Raw genomic sequence first — 19,271 nt, 5'->3', positions numbered from 1 at the left:
TTAAAAGGCACATCATGGGGCAGAGTGGCAAATAGGGGGTATAAGGCATTTCTGGGGGCAACCCTGGAGGCAGATGTGCATAACTGGGGGGGGGCAGGTTGGCAAATAAAAGGAAATAAAAAAAATATATTTTTCTCAATCATAGCTTTTATTAAATATGAAAATATTGTTTACATGAATTAATATTTACTAGTAAAACTTTTTTTCCTATAGGGTAGTCTTATATTCAGGCTTTTTGTTTTTTTCCTAAATTAATATTTAGATTTTGGGGGGTCGTCTTATAATCAGGGTCGTCTTATAATCGAGCAAATACGGTAATACCTTCAGGGTGTTTAAAAGCACAAATGTAATTGCATGGGGAGTAAATTACACATTACAATTCAATAAAAAGCATGTTTCCAATCTACCTCGAGTGTACAGTTAATTTAAACAGGAGTCCAAATGAAGCCTGACTTTTTAATCCATGGGATGATGTATCCCTATATTGACCTATAATGCATTGAAATATGCGTGGGAACTCATTGCAGCTGGATAAAAAAAAAAATAATACTGACCCACAATTCGGGATGAACTAAAGCACATCGGTAATAAAAATAATAATATGTGGAAAAACTCACCATATAAAGTAAGTTGCGATTTATGTGATACATCTGTATACAAAAATAGAAATCAAGGGTCTGTGCCCTAAATAATAGTTAGTTTAGGATACACACAATTATTATATAGAAGCGCGCGTAATACCATGTTGGAGTTTATGATTTGCTACATTGAATGTGTTAGTGCTAAGAGTCATTAATCATTACCTGACATTTCTGCTTCTGTGCACAATAGGAGTACCTTTTGTGATGACAGCTTGCTGTTTGAGAAGAGAAAAACAGAAGTATTAATAAATCTTGACCTTTTAAGTTTTAAATCCCGGAACTGAGAAGTTCAGAGCCAGGAAAATAAAGATTTCAATATGTGTCTTAAAGCAAATATAGTATCACGTTGACAACGGTGATAGCTAGCAGGTATCGGTGACAGACAAAAACATATGAGACGAGGTTTCAGCTAATATCTGTTGTTTTATGTTAAGGTTCTGCAGGCAGAGAGATAAAAATACAAAGCCAGTGTGTAAGGAGAAAAAACAGGCATCATTCTTCTAGCGTCAATGAAACAGTAATACAGCTCTATAATTTATTATGCATGATACCGATATCTATTAGAAGAATATAATAATAATAATAACTATGACTTGCGTATTCGGGAGAATGTGAAAATAAATAATTATTGTGAGAATATGTCCTAGCTATTCTCCCTGGTCCCTTCCCCCATACAAGTCACTGCCTCTAGCCTATCTTAAGTCTTCCGTAGTACAGCAGGGGTTAATATGGGAATCCACAAGGGAGAAAAGCTAATAGTGTGAGAAAAATAGATCCCTGGCACTTTAACCTAAAAAAACTAATATCGGGAGAAAAATAAATCACTCTAACCCGGCAAGATGCACCTTGGACGGGGGAATCACTAAGCGGAAAACCAGGCTTTGGCACCAGGATTTAAAGGTCCGTAAGAGCGACTCTATTGGTCGTTGGCAGGGGGCTTGTCTGGCATCAGCCAATGAAGAGCAGCTGTCCTTACCGCCTTTCTGTAGCGTAGATGAAAATGTTCTGCGTCTTACCAACAGGCATTTTCCTTGTACAATCCACCCTCGACCCCACACCCCAGTGCCAAACGCAAGGCTCAAAAACAGAAAGGTCTGCTATAAGAAGGGTATTAGGAAGGACTCAGGTATCACTGCCCTTCCTGTCCCTCTTTGCCGGGGTAGATTCTTCATTTTATGTATATTTTTTTACATTCAGTTATAGGGTGAGCCACAACCTTCCAAAAAACATTAAAACATATGCATAAAACCAAACTATGCATGTGGGGTAAACACCTTTTTCCTGAAAGCCTTGTAAGTATTTCCGTAAAGATGGTGACAGAATATGTATCTGAAGGCTCACAGCATGCATGCTCTGAATAAATTCAGAATAAATTGCTTTGCGCCAACAGAATTGCTTGGTTTTAAAGAAACACAGGTCTGCAATCGTCACAGTAATAGGTCGCAAATTCACTACAATGTGGGGTTACAAGCAGGAAGACTTCACTTTGGATGAAAGGTGTGCCAAGTGTGGGGTAGAAAACATGTTACTCCACACTGACAGATCTCTCCTTCCTATTGTGGTGTATATTTACTAAGATTTAACTTTGTCGTGGGTTGAGCAGTTCAACCCCTTACTTTCCCATGTCTTACGTAGGGTTAATGTAACAAAGCTTCTCAATGAAAAAGGAGGTTTAGCAGTCCCTGCAAAATGCATAAAAATACTCATGCCTGTTATTCCTTTAAAGGAAAGTCATTTGTCACTTTACATTACAACTATAAAGTGACAAGGTGGCACCTCTATATACTGAAGCACAATGCCATATATACTGTGTATATATATATATATATATATATATATACACAATATATACACAACCCTGCATAATGCTTTTTTTCCATAAATGCTTCTGGTTTAAAGGAAATCTGGCAACCCAATATATGGTCCAGCATGAAGAAGAGGAGTACATTGAAGAAATTCGACGTACCTTGATATGATATATATATATATACCGTATGTACATATGTACATATGCAAAACACCAATAGGTTAACGGTCAAAATGATCAAGTGACCCACCTATTATATCCACAAGCTCTGTGTTGTAATTAAATCCCTGATTTCTACTCAGGATTAAACAGTCGGAAGCAGAATCACGTTCTATTATTATTGATGATATCTGACCATGCCTCTTCTTGCTTGTGTGACCGGTACACAGCTGTTGGAATCTCTGCACAGGGAATTTAATTTAGGGGATCTTTACCTCCTACGTCTTAAGTTTAATGGCGAAATGTGCCAGGTGATCGCCGCGTTATGATGAGTTTAGTGTACTGAGGCTGTATTTGTGATAAACTCTGGTGATCCCATTTTGTGAAGACGAAATAAATGTATATTTTACACTATGTCTTTAAATGTGTAAATAGCTCTGACTCAAAATGACCCCATATCAAATCTATTTCCACATCGGTGGTACCAAATTAATTCATTTGGGAATTCCTGCCCTGCAAAGTGTATTATTATTTATCACCTTGTTGTGGCTCAATTTTATTTGTACTTGATTCAACAATGCTTTACATTTGTTACCAGAAACACCTTGTTTGATACTTCTCCATTATAGTTACTAATATATCTAGTATTCATATGCAATGCATTCTCAGGTAACTGAACTAATGCAGTGATACTAAATGGGTAAATGGAAGACTAATTATCCTCAAATGTAGGCAACCTGGTGTAAACCTGTGGTTGCAATTAACAGGGTATAAAGGGCAAGGGAAAGGTGGAACCTGTGATTGTTCAGTTGACAGGGGCTGTGGTAACAAGGAGAGGTTGAAGGAACACAGGTGGCAGTTTTTTGGGGGTAAGTATAATGCTCATTTTGATATTATGTATTTGTGCTGGTAAATATGTGCCAAGGTATAGCTAAGGCTTGGGGTATTATGTCCTTGTATTTAGTGGATGTTCCAGCTGTGAGCGTCTTGGCTTCCTCTGGCCAATGTGTTCCCATCTCAGTAAGGATTGATCCATTCCCTGTGTATGTTCTGCAAGCTGCATAGAAGCTATAAAACTGGTTTGCTGTAAAATAATATAACATCTTTTCTGTTTCAGAGTGTTTTTATGTACATATAAGGTTATAACCTGTGGTATATGTACTGATTTCTCTAATGACTATATAGATTAAACATACTTTTTAATTTAATTGCATGCAGGCCTTTGAGCCCATAGGAAAGGTGCTTCCAACTAAAATTATATATATATATATATATATATATCTATATATATATCTTTCACTTGGCCTTTCTTTAGCCCCCCCCCCCTATTCTGCTGTCCATATGGCCCCTTGTTTTATTGGTTAAAATCTTGTAGCTATATTTTTCCAGTGTTATCATGCATTTAAAACAAAACAAACCCACGCTGTTTCTACAGGTCGGTTTCGGTATGTCTGGCCGTGGTAAGAAGGTTGCGAAACCCGCAGCTAGCAAGTCCTCCAAGTCTGCCAAGGCAGGTCTGCAGTTCCCAGTCGGCCGTATCCACAGATTCCTAAGGAAAGGAAACTATGCAGATAGGATTGGCTCTGGAGCCGGTATCTACCTGGCGGCTACTCTGGAATACCTGTGTGCTGAGGTTCTAGAACTGGCAGGGAATGCTGCCAGAGACAACAAGAAATCCAGGATCTACCCCAGACACATCCAGCTGGCGGTCAGGAATGATGATGAACTGTCCAAGCTGTTTGATGGGGTCACCATCGCTGATGGGGGAGTCTTGCCCAACATCCATGCTACCCTTCTACCAAAGAAAACTTCAAAAGGTCCATCACAGGAAGCAAAAGCTGTAGAGTCTCAAGAATTCTGAAGAACCTCAACCCCTTCTATTGATCTGTGCATCTTGCTATTTCAGTGTTTTTATGTAATGTTTTGAAGGTGTATTCTAATAAAAATATTTTAACTCTGCTAGTTGTGTGCAGTGACTGGTTAAAGTGAGTCTCTTAAATAGTATATTCTACATTCTAAACTAATGACCATTTAAAAGGGATGTGGCTGGCTGCCTCAGAAAATACCACACTTAAAACGGATGCTTGAGTGCAAGAGCTGGGATTAGGGCTCATAGCATATTTGGGAAAAGAAAAAATGTCGGTGCGGTAAGCTAGTCTCGGGCTCAAATAATACAAATGTATAATATGAGGCCTACCAAACAGTGTGAACATGCTGCAAATACAGTGTGTGGGCTGTACAATGTATACAAAAACATGTCTGGTTCTTGCCATAATAAAGTTGGCAACAAATATATAAACGAGAGGTTTTGGTTATGAATTGGCCAAAGCATAATTAAGCTCACTGCCACATCAAGGCACACTCACTCTTTGTATACATTGTGCAGCCAACACACTAGTTGAGGAAGACACATACGACCCATAGGGGATGAGGTGTGTGTGTGTGTGTGTGTATATCAAATATACGTACAAATGCGCATTAACACTTGCCATTATGCAACAAACATCCTGGTTTATACTCTTTCTCATTTCTCTCCTTTCTGCCTATCTCTCCCCTTCTCTTTGATCCTCTCTCATATCTTCCATTTCTCCTTATCTCAGCTTCTCCTTTTGCCCCCTCCTTTTTGCCTTTCCCTACCTCTTTTATATCCCCTTTCTCATCTTTCATTTCTCTTTCTTACTCCTATTTGCTTTATCTCTATATCTCCATATTAATTGTAGTGGCACCTGGGCTAATTGAAGCCCCCCCCCCCCCACCCCACACACACACACACACACACACACACACACACACGCACCAGTGGTGCTCAGCAGTGGGATATGATGTCATATCACAGTGCGCGGCATTAATAACCAGCACACTTCTCAGGGCTTCTTTTGGCTTGCCTGAGATGCTGGCTCATGGGAGAGTTCAAGAGTCTAGGACCCTGCACACCCATGCATGTGCAGTAAGCTCCAGTGTTTCAATGGAAGTGCTTTCCCGCCAGTGTCTGCTTTTGGTATCCAAATTAGTGACAGCGTTCTTTAAAGCAATGGAGGGGATAGTGGGCATGCGTTTTATCTCTCCTGTGACTGTTTGTTGCTCATTTCACAATTCAATCAAATATAACTTTTTAGACCTGCATCTGCAGCACATTGTATATACTTTTTAGCAGATCATAATTTATGATGTAAATTTAAATGTAGCTTCCAGATGTCCTGGGAGTTTAGCACCAGCCTCTGCATAGAACTTTACCCTCCTAGGCCTTTCGGTTTCTACCATTTGTCATTATTTTTTTAACTTCCCTTTAATTTATATGTAACGTTTGCTCCAAATGAGTCAAATTTGCTGGATATCCGTGTGTGCTATAACGACCCGACAACAATAGCTGATATAATTGTTATCCTTTTCCTTAATCTTATTAGATCAGTTTTCATCTGCCTGGAAACAACAGACTTTATCTTCACATAGATTGAATTCAAGAGCAGCTGGCTAGAGGGTGATGGGGATTCCTTCCAGACCAGAAGGCAGAGCAAGCCGAGTGTGCAGAAACCAGTGTCTGATCTCCTCAATCGTAAGCAAACCAAAGGGACACAAGTTACATTTACTGCTACTGAAAGGCTGGTTTTAAAAATTAAATATAATTTGTTAGTAGTGGAATTGTGTGACTTATGAATATGTGGTTGTCCTGGGCTAATAAAGGCTCAAAAGTTGATTATCTGATTCATCTCTGGCAAGGGGCTGAGTATTTGGCACCCAAGGTGGATCCTGTATGTGACACACACACACACACACACACACAGTATGCTATGTCACACCACATATATACGTATTACATAGTAAAATACCGATCTGTTTATTGTGAGTCATGTGCAAGCAGGGCAGAGACCCCCAGGACCAGCCCACAGGTAAAATGATTACACATTCTCTACAACTGGGAGATTCTAAATGGTTATTTGGTCCTTTTTCCTCATGTGTCTTTTATAGTGTCCCTGCTTGCTATGTACTATTGTGCATCTATGTACCTATGTAATGGTGATGTTTGTGACTAGTATTGTATCGCATCTGAATTGTGTCAGTAAGAAAAGAATATATTTGTCATGGGCAGGAAAGTGCAAATTTACAATTTCTTACCAAAGAAACAGAGGAAAAAAAGCTGGGAAATCGGTAAAATACAAAGGACAATTATGTTCAGACAGACAATGGGTTGAGTACTATGGGTGCTCCAGTGTTATTTATATGGATAGATGATAAACATTGAGAAGTAATGAATGTTAATATGGTTTTAAAAAAGTGAAACACAGTATAAAACACTATTTTATAAGTTTGCAGCAAGAATGGTGAGATACCCGCCCTTATAAATTGTGGATCAGTGGGCAGCAATGTAAAAAAAAGTCAGTTTGTGATGCGAACGACTGATAACTGCTGTAACGTTCTGTTCTGTCAAAGCTTTAACTATACACAGAGCTCTCATACCCATCTCCATGGTAAATAATATCACTTGGACGTGTCTTGGAGTTTGGTTACCCTAAATCTGGCCTTCAGTTTTCAAGAGTTAGAATCTAGTAGAGTGCAGATGTCTATATAGTCTTTTCTTGAGATGGGTGCTGTCATAGAGGGAATGATCATCTTTTTTGACAATGTGTGTCTTCTGTATAAGGCACAAGCTGGGTGTTAAGTGGTGTGCATAATATAAATGTTACATTATTTTTCTAAAAGTAAGTATAATCTAAGTCTCCGCACTTGCCTCTCAAAGACCAGCGGCAGGTTAATCCTTCACGATTCTCCAGAGGTTTCACCCGCGGGAAGTTCTCCCTTCCTGAGGGCGGAAGGATGCTTTTTAAGGGAATCCAGAGGGAGTGGGGTTTTTGGCCACTTTATGGACTATTCTGTAACAATATCCATCCAATAGCTCAGCTTTTATTTCTTTTTTAACCCTAATTCATTGAAATTGTCTTAACTTTAACACGAAAACATCTATGTTCTACATCAATTTCATGTATTTTATTGTATCCCTTCAAATAACAGACACTCTAAATAACTATGGTGCGGGAAGTGAGAATTCGGGACATGGGTTTGTGAGATCTAATGGTGCTGGTTTTTTTGTTGTCATCTGACATCTTTCCATTACTAGTCCCTGCTTTTGAAAGGTTTAGGCCTGCAAGTTAGCCAATAAGGAATGCAGGTGTTTTCAGATTCAAAGATGTGCAATAATTATCAAAAGAATGGATATAAGTATGATAGGTTTTCTTACAAAAAAGAAAAATTGGGTTTATCCATTTACATCAGTGCACTGTTTAGACTTAGTGTATTTAGCACTTGTTTTGAAGATAGAAATTGGTTTTAATATATAATGGATAAAAGGACTTCACAAAATATAACTTTTGTAATAACAAAAGAAATGTGGTTTTCATTTCCCATTTGATGTTACAGCTGCTCCCAAAGGAAATGAACAATGCTACCCTGAGGTAAACAGCTGAATCTAAATAGAGCATTGTCATGATTGTCTTTTTTTATATTTCTGTTTATTACATAAGTGGGATTTATTTGAATGTATAAATAAGTAAAAGGGCCCTTCTGAACTGGACCGTGGTGTGTGCTCACATGAATCTGTATGTGAAAGTGTTTGTATGCACAAGCATACAATGTGTAAGTCTTTGTGTGAGCATGTATGTGTAAGTACTGTGAGATGGCATGTGTGTTAGCTTGAGTATGTAAGCGTGTTACCATGGATGTTTGTGAGCGTGAATGTGTATATATAAGTGGTAGAAGAGAGTGTGTGTGTTAGAATGAGTGTGTACATGTATGTTAGTGAGTATGAGTAAGCGTATGCGTGTTAGCATGTGTAGATTTGCATACGTGTGTTTAGTTATGTGTGCCAGATTGTATGTTGCAAGGCGCAAATCAGCTGTTTAGAGGCTAGGATGGCTCTGATAAACTGCTTGGAGGCAAAATTAGCACTCATAAGCTGTTTGGCAGCAAAGGTGGCACTGTGGGACATGCACCGGGCCCTGGGGTTTCTAGTTAGGCCCCACTACTTCTTATATATGTCATATATTTGATTTGACATTGGTGGATACGGTTTTAAAACATGTTACTAGAGCATGCAATAACGAAATGTCTCTCCAAGCTTACGGAGTTTAGAAATACAATTACAGCTAGTTTCTTCATGTAGGTTCCACACATTTATGGTTTAAATTACTTGCTCAAGGTAAATACTTACCTCCACCGTTTTTCTTTAACATTTTAGGTCGTGTAAGCAGTCATGCACCACTTACTCATACTAGTGATGGAAAGTTCGGATCATTAAAGTGAATCGGATCATTTCGGCTCATTCACTGAAATGATCTGATTCATGATCCGAATCTTCGGATCACTCACTGTGACTCACAGGCGTTACTGTTTCCCAGTCCCTCCCTGCAGGCACACTAACGATTGGCCCCGCCCCTTCCCTTAAAGTCAATGAACCTTTCTGCCTGCCTACTCTAGTGGCGTCACTGAAGGCAGGGAATCGTTCAAAGGTTCGAATCTTACAGGGATCCGAATTTTACAGGAATTCGAATCGTTAAGAGAATATCATCATACTTTTAATATTAAATTAACCCTCAGTCCGCAGCACTAAATTAACCCTTAATACCCCATCAACCATAACTGCCCCTAAAATTAACCCCCAAGACCCCATTAACCATAACTGCCCCTAAATTAACCCTTAACATCCCATCAACCCTAAATGCCCCTAAATTAACCCTAAAAACCCCATTAACCATAACTGCCCCTACATTAACCCTAAACACCCCATTAACCATAACTACCCCTGAATTATTACTAAAGACCCCACCAACCATACCCAGTGGCGTCGCTACAGGGGGGCAAGGGGGGGCAACTGCCCCCCCTAGGTTAATCCTTGCCCCCCCTGTTGCCCCCCCTGCTAAATTTGGATCCCGTCTCTCTTTCTTTTTTTTTTCTTTTTTTAACGGGGAGGAGAGAGAGGGTGCGGCCTGAGTAAGATCGGCAGCCAAGGCAACCAATCTTACGCAGGCCGCACCTCGAGCCCTGCTACTTAACTGTGGGAGGGTCTTCTGTACTGCATAGAGGAAGCGGAACCTAGCAGAGTTCACGTGACATCACATGACTCTGCTCCAGTCCCGCTTCCTCTGTGCTTTACCAGAAAACGCAGAGGGAGGCCGCCCCCTCTGCTGAAGTCTGTGAGCGGCATCGAGGAGCTGCAGTGCAGGTAAGGGGTGGGGAGGGAGTTTGAATGAGAATGTATGATTGAGGGAATGAATCTGTGAATGAATGAGTATATGAATGAATGAGTGCGTGTGTGTGATAGCATGGATGTGTAAGTGCTGGAACCTAGGCATGATGGGACTGTGATTGCTGTTAGCAATCACACTCCTATCATGCCAAGTCAGACAGTACATGCTGAAACCTAGCTAGCTGCCCCCCTTGTCTATGGATGCTGCCAGCAGTATGGGGTCTGCGCATCACTTACAGCCATCCTGTACCAGCATGTACTGGCTGACTTGGCATGATAGGAGTGTGATTGCTAACAGCAATCACAGTCCCATCATGCCCAGGTTTCAGCATTTACTGGTTAAATGTGTAAGTGCTGAAACCTAGTAATGATGTGACTTTGATTGCTGTTAGCAATCACACTCCTATCATGCCAAGTCAGCCAGTACATGCTAAAACCTAGCTAGCTGCCCCCCTTGTATATTGATGCTGCCAGCAGTATGGGGTCTACACATCACTTACAGCCACCCTGTACCAGCATGTACTGGCTGACCTGGCATGATAGGAGTGTGATTGCTAACAGCAATCACAGCAAGCACAGTCCCATCATGCCTAGGTACCAGCATTTACTGGTTGCCTGGGTATGATAGGAGTGTGATTGCTGTGTGGGCAGTGTGGACGGCAGGGCCGCCTTTGGGGTGCGCAACCTGTGATCTATGCATGTAATTTAGGGGGTTTTAAATATACCTTTTAATGCCGTGTTTTTATATGAATTCCAATTGATCTATACCTGCAAAGCTGGGTTTTTGCGTTATTCTGTAGATCCATATCTATATATTTCCATACATTATTTATGTATACCTGCAAATACAGTGTTTGTATGTCTTATTCAGTTGATTAATACCTGCAATGCTGTTTCCATGTATTTATTTGATCTATACCTGCAATGCTACGTTTCATATACTACTGTATACCTGCAAATACAGGATTTGTATGTCTGATTCTGTTTATTTGATATATACCTTCAGTGCTGAGATCACAGGTGAATTTCAGTTGATCTATCCATGCAAAGCTTGGTTTGTGTGTTAATGTGTTGATCTATACCTGCTATCGGCAACTGGGGCTAATATTAATATATATGGGCAGCAGGGGCAAAAACGCTAAGGGGGGTATTAACGACAATGCAGTGTGAAAAATTCATCCTGATGCAGACGTCTGTGACGTGGATTGTGTCCTGCTGTTTGTGTGTTTTTGGTTATCAGTGTAGCAGAGCCTGTCCTCGGGTGTGTGTATAGGTGTTGGTGTGGCAGAGCCTGTCCTGGTGTGTGTTCAGTTGTCAGTGTGGCAGAGCCTGTCCTAGGGTGTGTGTTTGGGTGTCAGTGTGTCAGAGCCTGTCTGTGTGTGTGTGTGTGTGGGTTTGGATGTGGGTGTGGAAGAGCCTGTCCTGATGTGTGTTCAGTTGTCAGTGTGGCAGAGCCAGTCCTGGTGTGTGTGGGTGTCTGTGTGGCAGAGCCTGTCCTGGTGTGTGTGTGTTTGGATGTGGCAAAGCCTGTCCTGATGTGTGTGGGTGTCTGTGTGGCAGAGCCTGTCCTGGTGTGTGTGTGTATGTTTGGTTGTCGGTGTCGCAGAGCCTGTCCTGGTGTGTGTGTCTGAGTGTTGGTGTGACAGAGCCTGTGTTGGTGTGTGTGTGTCTGGGTGTTGGTGTGACAGAGCCTGTGTTGGTGTGTGTGTCTGGGTGTTGGTGTGACAGAGCCTGTGTTGGTGTGTGTGTTTGGTCATCTGTTCCTGGCACTTAACTTACAGTAGGAATTATGTAATTTATATTTATCCAGAGATAAAATGCCCTCCTGAAGTTGTAGTGACTTCAGGGGACAAAACGTTCAAGGCCCTGAAATCATTTAGTGGAAGTTATTTATTGTGTTATAATATTTATTTCAAGGATTAGTCGCACTCAATTGTGGCTTCAGGCTTCCCATGTTGAATGATCAAGTATTATTTTAGCCCAATAACAAAAGTATAATTCCATAGCACATTACTTTTGGAAATTATGAATGCCCCCCCAGTTTGACTGTGATATCTTGTGTGCCCCCCCTATATATTGTTTCTAGAGTCGCCACTGACCATACCAATTTATTAGGTAATTTATCTGGAGTACATGGAATTAATTTAGGGGCAGTTATGGTTAATGGGGTATTTAGGGTTAATTTAGGGGCAGTTGTGGTTGATGGGGTCTTTAGGGTTAATTTTAGGGGCAGTTATGGTTGATGGGGTCTTTAGGGTTAATTTAGGGGCTGTTATGGTTAATGGGGTATTTAGGGTTCATTTCAGGGGCTGTTATGGTTAATGGGGTGTTTAGGGTTAGAATCAGTTGGACCAATTTGGATTATGTTATGGTTATGTTATGGTTTTTCATTTATTATATACATATTAAGTAAACATGGATCAGATATCACAATCACAGAAGAGAACCAAATGAAATCAAACATTTTATTCAACATCACATACGTAGCGCTAGGCGCTGTAACTAGCACACTCTCCTCCACTTTGCGGTAAAGGTGTCCCCATCATCTCCATCCCTGGACCGCTTCACAGGAGTCGTGCCTTCTCCAAAATTTTTTCCCTTCTTCCCTTTTGGTGTCAAACTGTCATCCTCTTCACCTTCCAACTGCCGCTTTATAGCTTTCCTGCTTTCCTCACAGATTTCAATCTTTCTTTTTTTGGTAACAGCAAGGCCATCATCTTCTCCATGCCAGGGTTGTTTCAGTGCTCTCCTGTAATAATGTTCAGCATCCACCATTTCCACATCAGTTGGAAGAAGATCAAACACCCTCATTTTGCTGTTACCTACTCCTTTTGTCAAAATTAAATTCTTTGAATCCAAATCTCTAAGAGCAGGAGCATCAAATGACATTTCACTAGAGAAATACCTAGTTTATGTGGTGACCACGATGACATAGGATTGTGACATCACAGTGATTTAGAGCAATAGCCCATGTTTTATGCTTCCACATACATAGACATTTACAATATATATATATATATATATATATTAGGTTGGTGAAAACCAGTTTATCATTTTAATCCCTCTTTTCTCTCTTGGTATATTGTTTGTTAAATCCTGGAGATGTTTGCCATTTTACCATATTTGTGCTCAGCTGTAATTCCTGTTTTAAATGCATGTGGATTGCATCTAGATAGCAGGTTTTTTCATTAGCTTTTGTAGATGAGTAAAAGATTTTGCTTTTAAAAAAAAATCCTTCATTTATTTTCATAGTAAAGTAGATTTGATCAAAACAATGTTACCTAGTGAAAGCCCTTCTTGCCCTAAAAAGCGAAATATATCATTTGTGTGGATTTGTGTGGTTTAGTAGACTTGCGCACAGCAAGAAAAATAGATTTGGACGAAATTTTCCGTTTTGCCTCATTCGTTTTCAGACAATGAATCTCTTTATCCAAGAGTATGGTTTAAATTCTAAGGCTTTTTGGATTTTGCAACAAAACTCAGGGGCGTTTCCAAAGGGGAGATCCCTGCCACATAGTGATGAAAAGTTCGGATCATTAAAGTAAATCAGATCATTTCGGCACGTTCACTGAAATGATCCGATTCATGATCCGAATCTTCGGATCACTCAGTGTAACTCACAGGAGTTACTGTTTCCCAGTCCCTCCCTGCAGGCACACTAACGATTGGCCCCGCCCCTTTTATTAAAGTCAATGAACCCTTCTGCCCGCCTACTCTAGTGGTGTCACTGAAGGCAGAGAATCGTTCAAAGGTTTGAATCTTACAGGGATCCGAATCTTACAGGGATCTGAATCTTACAGGGATCCGAATCTTACAGGGAATATCTTCATACTTTTATAAATAAATACATTAATCATCACTGCCCCCATGATTTAAATTCCTCCTTTACCTCTAATTGCACCTTAAGTTAACTTTATTACATTAATTAAATTAACCCTCAGTCCACAGCACCAAATTAACCCTTAATACCCCATCAACATAACTGCCCCTAAAATTAACCCTAAAGACCCCATTAACCATAACTGCCCCTAAATTAACCCTTAACATCCCATCAACCATAACTGCCCCTAAAATTAACCCTAAAGACCCCATTAACCATAACTGCCCCTAAATTAACCCTTAACATCCCATCAGACATAACTGCCCCTAAAATTAACCCTAAAGACCCCATTAACCATAACTGCCCCTAAATTAACCCTTAACATCCCATCAACCATAACTGCCCCTAAAATTAATCCTAAAGACCCCATTAACCATAACTGCCCCTAAATTAACCCTAGACACCCCATCAACCATAAATGCCCCTAAATTAACCCTTAACAGCCCATCAACCATAACGACCCCTAAATTAACCCTAAAAAAACCATTAACCATAACTACCCCTGAATTATTACTAAAGACCCCATTAACCATACCAATTTATTAGGTAATTTATCTGGAGTACATGGAATTAATTTAGGGGCAGTTATGGTTGATGGGGTCTTTAGGGTTAATTTTAGGGGCAGTTATGGTTGATGGGGTATTTAGGGTTAATTTAGGGGCAGTTATGGTTAATGGGGTATTTAGGGTTCATTTCAGGGGCCGTTATGGTTAATGGGGTATTTAGGGTTAATTTAGGGGCAGTTATGGTTGATGGGGTCTTTAGGGTTATTTTTAGGGGCAGTTATGGTTGATGCGGTGTTTAGGGTTAATTTAGGGGCAGTTATGGTTAATGGGGTCTTTGGGGTTAATTTAGGGGCAGTTATGGTTGATGCAGTGTTAAGGGTTAATTTAATGCTGATGACTGAGGGTTAATTTAATTAATTTAATAAAGTTAACTGAAGGTGCAGTTAGAGGTAAAAGGGCCTCAAACTAAGGGGAATCTTAATCCTGGGGACAGTGAAGATTATTAATGTATTGATTTATAAAAGTATGGTGTCAGTGATATTCTCTGAATAATTCGAATCTCTGTAAGATTTGAATCTCTGTAAGATCCGGATCCCTGTAAGATTCGAATCATTTGAATCATCTGAATCATTTGAATCATTCGAATCTTCGGATCATTCGAATCTTCGGATCATTCGAATCTTCGGATCATTCGAGTCTTTGGATCATTCGAATCTTTGAACGACTCTCTGACTCTATGAGTCATCGTTCCTCTGTGAATTAATGAGCTGAAACCTGATCCCAGAGTCTGTGTCTGAGTGCTCTGCAGATGACTCACGCTAGGATTAGGGTACAACTGCATGATTCACAGACTGAACTGCTACAAATGAATCGTTCAGTCTACTGAACCGATTCATCCGGATCACTAAAAAGAACCGGATCAAATGAACGATTCGTTCATGATCCCAACATCACTAACTCATACCTGCTGTTCTATTTCTCTTAGAAACCTTCTGAAATCTTCTCATTTTCTATTGTTTTTGGCGTTTGTTTAGGCATGCTCGTTTACAATTTATCTTTTATTTAGCAAATATATATATTAATTTGTTCTACTCATTTACCTCTGCATAAATATACTAGAGTGAGGGTAGGGTTCTGCATAAATTAAAATGCAAATACTAAGCAGTAAAAGCCTTGAAACCATTGGATTATTTGCTTTGCTTGGGTTTTATTTTATGGTATCATCTTAAAAGCATATCTTTGAAGCTCTGAGCTGTGAAGAGATGTTTTTTTTTTCTCATAACCATGCAGTAGAAAGGGAAACGTGACCTCCATTCTCAAGACCCTGTCAATTCTATCAAGCTGTTCAGCCCCAGTGAAACCCTTGGAGAGATACTTTTGATGGCTGTTGAAAGTTATAACACATACGTTCAGTGATGGCAAAGATGGCCCTTCACCTCAAATGTCTTATGTTTCTAATATAATAGGAAAATCACATATAATGATCTTACGTTATTGTGCTTCAGGGCCGTCTTTAAAGCAGGTCAAAAGTGACAGCCCCCTGGATCTAGTCATTCCTAGGGTCCCATAGCAGCTGCCCTTGAGCCAACAGCAACCACGGTCGCAGGCATCGCAAATGCGACTGGGCCTGCCACTCGTAATCACTTCCGTACAGCCCCGCTGCTTACCTCTGTGTTGCTCGCACACTGTACAAGCAACATCTATTGTACCACCCAGGGGATGCAGAAAAGCAGGTGACCCTGCTACGTTCCTGCTTCCCCTGGGTGCTAAAAGAAAAGTTGTTCGCAACACACAGAGGTAAGCAGCGGGCACGTACAGAAGTCTCCTAGCTTCACAGACAAATCTGCAGTTGAGGTAAGAGGATGCGGAAGGGTGTATGAATGAGTATGTGTGAATCAGTGAATGAATATATATGAATTAATGAGTATCTGAATGAGTATATGTGTGTGAAAGCATGGATGTGTAAGTAGGGGCAAAGGTGGTACATGCTGGCTGTTTGGGGCAACGATGGCATAGACATGCTGTGATTATCTCTTAGAGTACTGTTGACTATTTGGGAAATCAACCCTTACCAAACATCTTTATGTTATCTTTAAATTCTATAGTGCCAATAATTTACACAGCGCTTCTTACAATACATATATTCAAGGGGAATGATGAGACTAGAACTGATAGACTTTGATAAACTGTTACTTTAGGTAAAGAGGGCCCGGCTCACAAGCTTACAACCTTAAAGTGTCCTACATGGGAAACAGAAAAACTGTGAGACAGTACTAGTCCAAAAAGAAGAAACTCACCAAAAATGCAAGTTACTGTTATATTTACGTACGCCATAGTGAACTCTCACTGTGACCAGGTTAGTATGATTTTAATGCACATTGACACTGTGTAAGAAAAAAAGAGTTCGTCTCACGGAGGTAAACAACTAAAATATCATCACGACGGAGCATGAGGTAAGAAACTGGATGACAGCTGGCGACAATACAAAGAATAAAAATACTCTGACATGTAACAATGTGTTTAATGATACGGGTAAAATTATTTCATCTAGCTGCAAACAAATGGCATTTAGACTTCTCTGTCAAAATAAAAACAGATTGTATAATATGCTGAATAAACATTAACCCACACAGAAGAAATTTTAGATACTTTTATAAAGTCAGTGAGTTGTTAATATAAAAATATTGTTTGGGGCAAAAAAAAATAGAACCTATTACAATGCTGCCATCTACTGGCAATCCTGAAGAATGGCAACATACTTCCTCAAGGCAATAAACAGAATCAGGGTACTTGTGCTACTGATTTTTTTTCTCAATGGGATGGGCCATTTTGTAACAAATATAAATGGGCATTTATGTGAATTTAAGGTTCATGACGACACAAACTGTTTGTTAATCCTATCCTACTTGTTAGTTAAATCCTAAATCTCTCTCTGTTATCGAGGTGCATGTTCTGTTGTCACATGTAAGCATTACATAGCCAAAAATCCAGGGTATTCCAAGCAACAATCTGCACTTTTTAACAAAATATGTTTTTTTGTGTGCTAGATGTTGCATGGAAACAAAATAACCAGGTTAGTATGCGGATTAACTAGATTTTCCTTATAATCAGCGCCAGCGTTGTCAAGTAAACCTGTGATGCTGATTTAAATGTCAAACTTGTAGATTACATGAGATTAACTGAATATTTAAGTATATTTGCAATCATTAAGCATTCACCACCTCTCTGCAATAAAACAAAACAATTGTTATACTCTCTTCCCATAACCACGCACACCTTGTCTTCATACATTAACGGTATATATGAAATGACTCAAAATAACATAAATTGTTAACGTCCATAAAAATGCCTTTCTTTTCTGAGTAAATAAAGAGTAGAATTGGGGCTGGATATAGCGTTAGAACATCATTCACACCTGGAACGTGAACCTGCCATATCCTCATATACGATGAAGGCCCCAATTCTAAGATTTTTATATCTGTTCTCATGAGCAAAAAGCTATTACATTAAATACATTAATGAATTGTTTACATGTATTATTTTAACCGTTTAAGTGCCGGAGATATTGCTAAGCTCCGTAGTGCCCAATTTGATTATACTACAGTTAGCAATAAGATTCTTATTGTGTCAGTCTCTTCTGAAACAGTGTACTGGGATAAATGATCAAAGATGATACGTTTATGGCAAGGATAAGCCCCATGGGTAAGGGAAAAGCCCTAAACACTGGTTTACTTGAGTCAAGTTTACCATTTGGGCCCAAAATGGCCAGCCAGCCTTTATGATTAAACCCCAAAATTGGATTAAAGACATTTCTTCAGATCACACCTTCTCTACTTAATATATGTCAATATAATCACATTACTAACATCTTTTCCTTATTCCCTATCACATTAGCAAGTCATATCAATACCGGCTGCCGGTATACAATCAAATCCAGCCGTACCGGCAGCAGTAATAACTGTGAAAACGTTTGTCTCTGTAAGGCAGCCATCGGTTGGTTCCATGTTCTGCGTTCAAATTGTGGCCAGCATTGGTGATGAGCTGACTGTAGATCTTCAAACTCAAAAACATGGCAGACGTGTAGATGTGACAGCAAAGTGTTTTTTTATTAACTGGCTCGATGACACTAAAGTGGGGGTTAACTGCCCCCTTTGCCTCTCTAAAACAAAGATTTGGGGCCATTGCCGAAAGCTTTTTCTTTTCTTCTTTCGGGTTGTTTTGTGATCCCAATACCTATAGTGAATCCAGATAGGGTTTGCATCCTGCCTGGATCCTCTCTGTAATCATGGTGTGGGGTTCTATGCACTTCCCTCTGGTGAACATGTGCTGCACCAGTTTGCACCACTATATTATTATATTGACTGGTTTTGCTGCTGAGTGAAGAAGGGCCTAATTGTTAAAATGGTGAATTTACTTCTGATACAATTCAATTATAAAAGAGGGGCTAGTCATCATGGGGGCACATTCAGTTGTGGTTTTGTGTATGGGCAAACAACAATGATCCAAAAACTATAGAAAAAAAATCATATTTCCAATGTATTTTCCTGTGTAATTCTTTCACAATAAGAGCTCGCGGGCATTGATATTCTGCATTGTATAAGTCACCCCACCCAGAGCTACTGCCAAATGTCATTATGTCCGGCTCCACCTGCAAGGCTGGATTTCTTGCTGTTATAAACTCAAAGAAGCATGAAGGTTACACGCTGACCTAATTGTACATGCAAGCGATAGAATGCTGATCATGTATACAGTTCTGTGCGCTGTTCTCTTGTGCTGAGAATTCCCATGCAGGAAAACATTAATAACTACAGTACAGAGAAGTAAGAATGCTTTAAAAAATAATAGACATGTTAATAGTTTATTTTTATAATTTCACAAAATGCAAATTGAGTGAACAGAAGAAAAATCTAAAGCACATCAATAGGGAGGTCACAACAAATATTGATTTTGATTTTTCTTCTGTTCTTTTTTTTTTTTTACCTCCTGAGGAAGCCTGATACGGCGAAACGCATTGAGGAAAGAATATGACTTTTTGTATACT

At 39.7% G+C, this 19,271-nt stretch overlaps 1 protein-coding gene across 1 annotated transcript; it reads left to right on the top strand.

Annotated features, from left to right (window-relative positions):
- Positions 1-4,054: 4,054 nt before the first annotated feature.
- Positions 4,055-4,468, top strand: LOC149286038 (histone H2A-like). Its single transcript, XM_089494391.1, has one exon. The coding sequence runs from the start codon at positions 4,055-4,057 to the stop codon at positions 4,466-4,468; it is 414 nt and encodes a 137-aa protein (XP_089350517.1).
- The last annotated feature ends 14,803 nt before the right edge of the window (positions 4,469-19,271 follow it).

This window comes from Sceloporus occidentalis, unplaced genomic scaffold (genome assembly GCF_023333645.1).
Source record: "Sceloporus occidentalis isolate IW3139 unplaced genomic scaffold, rSceOcc1.0.p SCAF_72, whole genome shotgun sequence".
In the NCBI taxonomy this organism is placed as follows: domain Eukaryota; kingdom Metazoa; phylum Chordata; class Lepidosauria; order Squamata; family Phrynosomatidae; genus Sceloporus; species Sceloporus occidentalis.
This window is presented reverse-complemented; position numbering and strand designations above follow the sequence as displayed.